Source organism: Spinacia oleracea, chromosome 3 (assembly GCF_020520425.1).
Source record: "Spinacia oleracea cultivar Varoflay chromosome 3, BTI_SOV_V1, whole genome shotgun sequence".
In the NCBI taxonomy this organism is placed as follows: domain Eukaryota; kingdom Viridiplantae; phylum Streptophyta; class Magnoliopsida; order Caryophyllales; family Amaranthaceae; genus Spinacia; species Spinacia oleracea.
In genome coordinates this window covers 24,298,691-24,307,497 of record NC_079489.1, presented here as the reverse complement: position 1 = coordinate 24,307,497, position 8,807 = coordinate 24,298,691, and the positions used below count along the sequence as shown (strand labels likewise).

The following is an 8,807-nucleotide window of genomic DNA, read 5'->3' as shown; positions in this document are numbered from 1 at the left end:
CAATTTCAGATACTCTTTCTCTCTCTTCCATCCGTTTTCTCTATCCTCCTCCATATCCTCTCTACCTTGCGATTCACCTCTTCAACCTCGCCGATTATTGCTCATCGTGCAAATCTCTTCACACCATCTTCTTTAATTTTTCGGCAGGTACGTATTTAAGTTAATTTCTCATTGCGTTTTGTTTATTTAAATTTTGATTCAATTATTTGTGACCGATTGTTGACATTATGGTTCTTAAATTATTTGATTCAATAATTTTCGATTTTGATTGTTCAAATGAGGGATTTTCAAACTATGATTTTTTTCAAGTTTCCTTGTCTTGATTGCTAATATTAGGGCTTTTAAATTTTGATTTTGTTACATTTTCTGAGATTTTGATTTATAAAATTAGGGTTTATTGCGATTTTTATTGTTGATTCTAGAACTTTGAATGGACGAATGTAGTGATGAAGATTGTTATAATACTTGCATCGTATCCATTAGTTTACTTTGAGTTTTTTTAATTACTTTATGTGATGTATCTGTACTTTGATTTGAATGGTTTCTCCTATAACTTGACTTGCATCTGATTCAATTTTTTTTTATCTCAGCTTCCCCTAATTTTAGAAGCAAATCACCAGCCAAGAATGACTAGATGAAATCTCTTGCTATTGTGTTGTTGTTTTGACAGGTGCAGTAGCCATTAACGTACATTCATGTGTTGCTGCTAATCATGTTAATTTTGTTTCAGATTCCGACGTTAAACGACACTATTGCAGGATTTTCTATTGCACATTCCATTTGACTTAAATTTGACATGTTGATGGATGGTTAGGTGAATTCTTGTGATACAGAATCTTACTGTGGTTTGCCATTTGTATTAGGATACATCGGGATATTATCTCGAATAGCTCAAGTTCATGCTTGGTTTATTATAACTCTGATAGGTTTATGGGCTGATATGGTGTTGCACAGATTGTTGTTGGTCTCTGGTGGCTGCAGATATGTTGTTGCAGATCAGTTGAGGGTGGTATTTTGCTAGTGATGGACTGATGGGCAGTTGTTCTGGTATGTTGGCGTATTGCAGCAGGGGGTAGTGGTTGTCACTAAAAGTAGGAGCTTTGTTAGGGGCAATGAGATGTTGATCTCGATCATGGAAGAAGAAAGATCATGTAGCTTTAGTGCAACAAGTTTTACTTGTTCAAATGATATTTTTTTTTGTGTATGTCACTTATCTAATACTAATCTATTTTAGTCTCGCATGCAGGTACAATACATTACGGAATCTGATTCTCTGCACAAACAAAAATTGAATGAACATCTTGAAGTAAACGATTGATTTGGTTGTCCTAAGATTCCTGATCGGAATGAAGTTACTATTGCAAGCACAACCTATTCTTCTGCTGGAGGGTTGAAATACATAGCGTTTACTTTCGAACTATTTTGATTTACTTTTGTTGGCTTTTGCTTTACTTTTGTTGATTCTATTTAAAAACAGCCTACTAGCTCAACAGGCAGAGCATTGTGCAAATGCACAAAAGATGTGGGTTCGAATCCCACGTAGGTTAATCTGCTGGCATATTTTCAGCACACAAACTTGTTTGCTGGCATATTTTTAGTTCTGATCAGATGCAACATTTATTGCATAGGAAATTCTTTGTATTCGTTTTATGATATTAATTCTCCTATTTGGCGATTCTTTACTTTTCAATCAATTCTATTTACATTTACAAATCCTTTATTTACTTCATAGTTGGACAAAAGGGAAATTATGTCAAACCTATTACCTTTGAATCAAATTGATGAAAAGAAAGTGGAAAATAGTTTCAATTTACTTTTGGAACAATTTTGTTTACTTATTGTAATACCCCGAAATTTTAAATTCGATTTATTAAAATTAAAAATATTTATTAACTTGATTTCGTTTTAATTAAATTACGAATAATCGAATTTCGTTATTTTAATCGTTTTTATGATTTATTTTAAACGATAAATTTTTAAACGAAAATTATTTATTTTTCGTTAACGATAATTTTTTTTATAAGAATTATTTTTACTTAAACATTTTTACTTTTAGCAATTTCTGAAAATTAATTACAATTTCTGAATTTTGCCAAATATTGTGAAATTATTAAAAAAAAAAAAAGAGAGAAAATTTCTGCTTTATTTCCTTGCTCCCCAAGCACAAACCAGGAAGTAAAAAACTTCCTTCCTTCCCATAATTAAGTCCAAATGCAGATACTTGGAACCCAAGCACATTTCCTTGTTCATCACACTTCTCATATACAAATTCAGAAATTAAGATGGAATTTCAACAACAAACCAAAAACAATTTCAATCTCAATCTCAATCCTTGTTTTTCTGTGATTCAATCCAACCAACCACCAACAACAACCACCTCAACCACCGTGCACCACCATTCTCACCACCACTCCACCACCCCACATCTCCCGACCACCCAGAACCACCGAACACCACCACCCCACCGCAACTCCCTCCCCTGCTCTCTCCTCCTTTCGCGTCCCCTGCCCCAATCCCCTGTCTCCCTCCCCTTCTCTGCCACGCTACACCACCCACGCCACACACCACCTCCAGCCACCATCACCACCCTTCACACCAACCTCCGCCGCCCAATTTCACCAGCGAGCCACCCCCTCTACTCCTCCTAGAACCGCCGCAAACCACCACCCAAATATCCCTGTTTCTCTCCCTTTTTTCGCGCAATGCACCACCATTTTCCCCCTCACTGCTCCGCCGCCGCGAACCACCACCCACCATCACCGTCGCATCAGACCGCGCCGCTAGCCAGCCACCTCCCTTCCTCTCCTTCCTTGTGCCGTGCTCCCCTGTTTCGCTCGTCTCCCCTTCCCTGGCGTGCCTCAACCAAAACCAAAACAAAATAAAAATCAGATTTTTAGGCCTTGTTTTTATTCTCCTCAAACCCCCATACAATTGGGCCAAATTCCATTTGGGCCTTGGGTAAGGCTAAATCTGAATTTTCAGATTTTTAATTTGTCAATACTTATTGTTTAATAATTTTTACAAAATACATAATTACTAATAAAAATTGTTTATTATTTTCAGATTTTATTATGAATAAAGATTCTAGTTTTATTTACCAAAAAGGAATTTTTAACATTATTTACATGACAATCGATTAATAAAATATATATGTATTTCGATTGAAAATTCTATTAATAATAACATTTTCGTTAAATTTCGAAATTATAATTTTATTAAAATTCTTTATTTATAAATTCATTACTTATAAAATTTATGATTTATAAAATATTGATTTTAAATTATTTATCGATCTAGTACTAATTCAATTATTTAATTTTTAAAAGAAATTGGACTCGGAGCTTAGGACGAACGAACCAAGGAAAATCCCTAGCAAATCGCGGAGTTAGGTAACGGCTATTGCTAGTACCCGCAATCCCCTTATAAATATGATTTATGAAATTATGACGTTATGATTGAATTTATGAATTAAATGTTTTGATGTGTTTTATGGATTGTGGGATGAAATATGATTTGATTAAATTGTTTCCTATAATATGATTTGATTGAGTTTTCTCATAAAATGATGTTTATGCAATGCTATGAAAGAATTGATGTTTTATGGATCCCAGGATCTAAATGATGTTTTATGATCTAAAAAGAGTTATGTTATTTCAATTGAAATACAAGCCAAGGCTTGGTAAAATTACATACAACATGATAAATGAAAGTGAAAGACCTGGTTCGTCTGGCAGTATATAAACTACTATCTTCCTATCTACCGGTCATGCATGCACCACGGACACCTGTCCACCCATGGATCACGAGCCCAGACTCCCATGGTTTATGAGCCCAGGCTCAGGGCCCAGGCCCATGTTACGATGATGAGCCCAGGCTCTTATGGGCCCAGGCCCAATGGAGAATTCCTTCACGGTTCGTACTTGCCGACAACTAGCATGTTAAATTGCAAAGTTTATGAATGAATTAAATACGATGTTTTATTAAATGTTTTACCTATTCTATTCTCCCTGTGTTATTAAATAAAATGAATTGAAATGAATTTACGCTGCTAGAATAGTTCGTTACTGAGTCTTCGGCTCACCGTTTTTGTTTTCTGTTTTAGGTACTGATGGGGACGATGGACACGAGTAGTGGCGAGGAATTTCAATTTAATATTATCCACCTAGTTTATGCTTACAATTTTAATAGTTTAATAGTTTTAATTAAAGACTTTTAGTAAGTTATGTACTTTTATTTTGATAATATAAAGGATTATATATATATATATATATATATATATATATATATATATATATATATATATATATATATATATATTGGAGTATTTAATAGCATATGATTGATGTTTTCCTTGTAAATTCCAAAAAGGAAGTTACGGCAAGTAATGTCCCGACCAATTAGGTTAATTCCGCTGCTAATTATGCTCTAATTATTGAGTTAGAGGTCGGGGCGTTACACTTATATGTTTATTTTCTTTACTTTTGTAATTTAAATTTAAGCTTTCCATTTGAAAAAAGCTTTATAATTCTTTTCTTTTTAGTTTAACGTTTACTAATTGTACATGTACTTCAGAATATTTTGATTTACTTTTGCTTTTTTATGATTTACTTTTGAGTTTCTTTTATTTACTTTTCATTTTTTTACTTTACTTTTCGAGACAACCTATGTAGGAATCGAACCTACATCCCCTATGCATATGCATAGTGCTCTACCATTTGAGCTAATAGGTTTAAGCACATCTACTAAAAAAAATACTCAACTCCAAATGACATCATGCTATACATGGAAACTTTAATATTCAAAATCGGAAAGATTCTCTGGACATCAACAGAAGCTAATGCTCCAAAGGAGACAATATTAAAACATCTTCACATTGAATTGACAATAAAACATGATCCAAAGCCTAGCATATCAATATTCATTAGGGATCCAGAGCTTATACCTGATAGATATATACAGGGGTTAATCTTGCACCAAAGTCAATGAGTCAACTTTGGTTTACTAAGACAACAAAAAAATCAGCTTCAGCCCAACCAGAACCTGCCTTTTCTATCATCTAATCATATTGTCCATAACCTGACCACAAGAAGAGCAACGAGCCTTATAACGAAAATCCAATGCCAACCTTCTACGTAGACTGCATCAGATCTGAAGTATATCAAGTTCATACTACTGATCTATACCAAGAACTAGGTGCTCATCTGAGCCCAACCAATCCCCAACTTGTAGCAGCCTGTATCAATTGAACAAAAAGTAAACGGAACTAATTCAAAAGTAAATGGAACTTATTTAAAAGTAAATAGAACTGATTTAAAGTAATTCACATAAACAAAATCTCAAGTTGCATCGCATTTTCAAAAGTAGATAAATAACTACAAAAAGTAAATGGAACTAATTTAAAAGTAAACTAGCACATGCATAATGGGAAATTGCATTTCTTCATCAGAATCTCAGTTCAAATTCCTAAATGACCGACACCATATGAAATTATGAACTTGAGGTTGTAACTTGTAAGCTACGCACAGCTTGAAGGCAATGGGAGCTTCAATCAATTATATTTACACAGAGTCCTCCACCAACAATGTCGAAAGAAGGAATAAGAAAATTTTGTAACAAAAGTAATACTCAGTGCACTTTTCAAATGTAAGAGACTGAAACAAAAGGAAATGTCAATCAGCAGGCTGGTATGGAACAAATTCCTTCTTTCCTTTTATCTGTGCTGACACATGATTTTATGAACAATGTTGGTTAATGAATGACATCTAGATAAAACAATAGCAATGGACAATTTCTTGCTTTGTGTTGAGAGACAGAATTGAGACCCCTACGCCAATGGAATATAACATCGAGAGGCGTCAGGTGATGCTGGACAAGCTTATATGGAGTACTCAGTTTGAGAGTTTCTTAGTGGACTACAACTAAAAGGTTTAGTCTTGAAGGTTGTGAAACTCTCATTCCTGATATGAAGGATATGTTTGATAGATCAGCAGATCTTGGGGATGAGAATATTGTCATTGGAATGTTTCACAGGGGTAGGTTAAATGTGTTGGTAATGTTGTAAGAAAGCCACTTCGACTGCAGCAACTAGACACTTCAGACAACTCTAAACCTAGTCCCGAGATTGATTCTAATCCACCAACACTTAAATTTAATGCAGTCACCATGATGTTGGCCTGCTGCTAAGCAGAAACAAACCAAGCTCATAAAATGTACAATTCAAACTCAAACCAGAAAAAACAACAACTCCCAGCCACAAGCACTTACCTCTATCTTTGAGAAATTTTATCAACATCTCTAAACATTGCACGTTTTTTAGCTCCTCAACCAAGGATTAGAACATACACAAAAAATACCGGAAGAAACAAAGGCCGAACAAAAGCAGAACTACAGCAGCAAAGCAGCACAGAACAAAGCAGAACACCATCTATTAATCAGCCATTGCATTTCTATAATAGTCGTCATAAGACTTCAGAACCAGGAAACCAGCCTCACGAGTTTACTTCTGAGCATAATTGATTTACTATTACCAAGTTTCGATCTACTTTTTAAAATAAGAGAAAAGAATACTTCATGAGAGATTGTTTTGTTTACTTTTAGACAGATTGAGTTTACTATTAGAGAGATTAAGTATACTTTTAGTAAATTTGGTTACTTTCATTAATCAACAACATCACCTCAATTCAGAGCGCAAGCATGACATCTAATTTTCATTTTGTAACCAATAACAGCATCACCACCATCAGGCTACAAAAGCAGCAACAAAACCATTAAGTCATATGATTTTCTAGAGATTTAGGTTTACCTTTACAGAGGTTTAGTTTACTTTTATAGAGATTTAGTTTACTATTGATCGAATAGTTTTAAAGATCTGAAATTCACTGAGAAAATCGTTTAAATTATTCAACATAACCAGACACAATTAGTTCACAGACATTGTTAAATACTCCATAACATTGAAGTAAGCATGTATTTGAGCTCTAATAATTCATACACAACTAAAACCACTAATATTTCATACATAACTAAAACAACTAAATAATTCCAAAATTGATATAAATATATTTCGCAAGAACTCATCCAATTTGACTTAAACGCAATATTTCGCAAACTCACACCAAATTCAGCGCAAAAAACACTCGACAAAAATGACTAAAAATCACAAAATTCGGAATTATAACAAAGAAATTTCGAATTAAGCATATTCTAATAATACCTGATTTATTCTGAGCTCGGTTTTAGCATTATCCAGCGAATTTTTGAGTATCGCAGACGAAAGTTGAAGTACTTTTACCCAATCAAACAAGTATTCTTCGGCGCATAATAACGAACTCAAAAATTGAAGCTGGAAATTGCTCCAACACTTCGTGATTTCGTAAATCATTAAAGTGTAATTGCAATGTAGATTGAACACCTTAATTTGGGCTGAATTTTCTGGAATTGAGATAAATCGCAGGTTGAGTTTTTTAGCAGGGAGAGAGAGAGTGTGTTTTTGGGAGCAGAGGGAGAAAGATGCCACTGAAATTCGATTAATCGAGGCTTGTGTGAGATTAGATCTCATCCATTCGTTTCATTCAAATCGAACGGTTATTAGAGGTTCTCATTCTAAAGAGGTTCTCATCTTAAGAGGGTTCTCACCAGAACCTATATATATATAGGACCAGGTTCTGGTGAGAACCTCCCTTAAGATGAGAAATTCCCTTATAATGAGAACCTCTGATAGTTGTTGGATCAAAATAAAACGGACGGAAATTAAACATAAGATCAATAAAAGTAAACACAATATCGACAGAAGGTAAACACAAGATCGGAAAAAGTAAACACAATATAATCAAAAGTAAACGCACTATCGACAGAAAGTAAACACAAGATCAAAAAAAGTAAACACAACATTGAGTAGAAGTAAACACAATATCGACATAAAGTAAATACAAGATCAGAAAAAGTAAACACAAGATTAGAAAAAGTAAACACAACATCGGATAAAAGTAAACAAAAAATAATGAAAAGTAAACACAGCATCGACAAAAAGTAAACACAACATCAGAAAAAGTAAACACAACATCAACAAACGAATAAGAACTAAAAACCCTAATTTCACTTGTTCGAAAATAAAAATTGAAAAGGGGGTTACCCGGGCAACGGAAGAAACGAAAAACAAATCCCAGAATATGAATTTAGAAGAAGAAGATATGAGAAAGAAGGAGGAAGAGATTGAAAGAGAGAGAGAGAGAGAGAGAGAGAGAGAGAGAGAGAGAGAGAGAGAGAGAGAGAGAGAGAGAGAGAGAGAGAGAGAGAGAGAGAGAGAGAGAGAGAGAGAGAGAGAGAGAGAGAGAGAGAGAGAGAGAGAGAGAGAGAGAGAGAGAGAGAGAGAGAGAATTCGCAGGGGAGGAGAAAGGAAGTGAGAGAAAGAAATCCTGAAAATTGAGGAGTTGGGGGAGTTCATTCAACGCGGGTCAATTACCATTTTACCCTTACTAATTTTGAAATTTCGGGTAGCTTTGCAGCCATTAGATTCAATTGATCGACGGCTGAGATTATTTCTCAATTCTCATCTTAAGGGGTGGTTCTCACCAGATCCTGGTTATATATATATATATATATATATATATATATATATATATATATATATATATATATATATATATATATATATATGTATGTATGTATATACGATGAGAATTAATGAGAAGATTGAGTATTATTTGTGATTAAGTATCTTTTCTTTCCTAGATCCAAATTATGTGGCAATAGATTATCTATACCGAGATTACCGACTATTTAAAGAAGAAAATCAAACTTTTTAAGAG

The 8,807-nt window shown here is 34.1% G+C and overlaps 1 protein-coding gene across 1 annotated transcript; it reads right to left on the bottom strand.

Moving 5' to 3' along the window:
• Positions 1 to 2,325: 2,325 nt before the first annotated feature.
• On the bottom strand, positions 2,326 to 2,757 carry LOC130469577 (uncharacterized). Its single transcript, XM_056838944.1, has 2 exons — positions 2,601 to 2,757; positions 2,326 to 2,543 (listed from the first exon to the last, which is right to left on the bottom strand). Exons 1-2 carry the CDS (start codon positions 2,755 to 2,757, stop codon positions 2,326 to 2,328), a joined length of 375 nt encoding a protein of 124 aa, XP_056694922.1.
• Between the last annotated feature and the right edge of the window lie 6,050 nt (positions 2,758 to 8,807).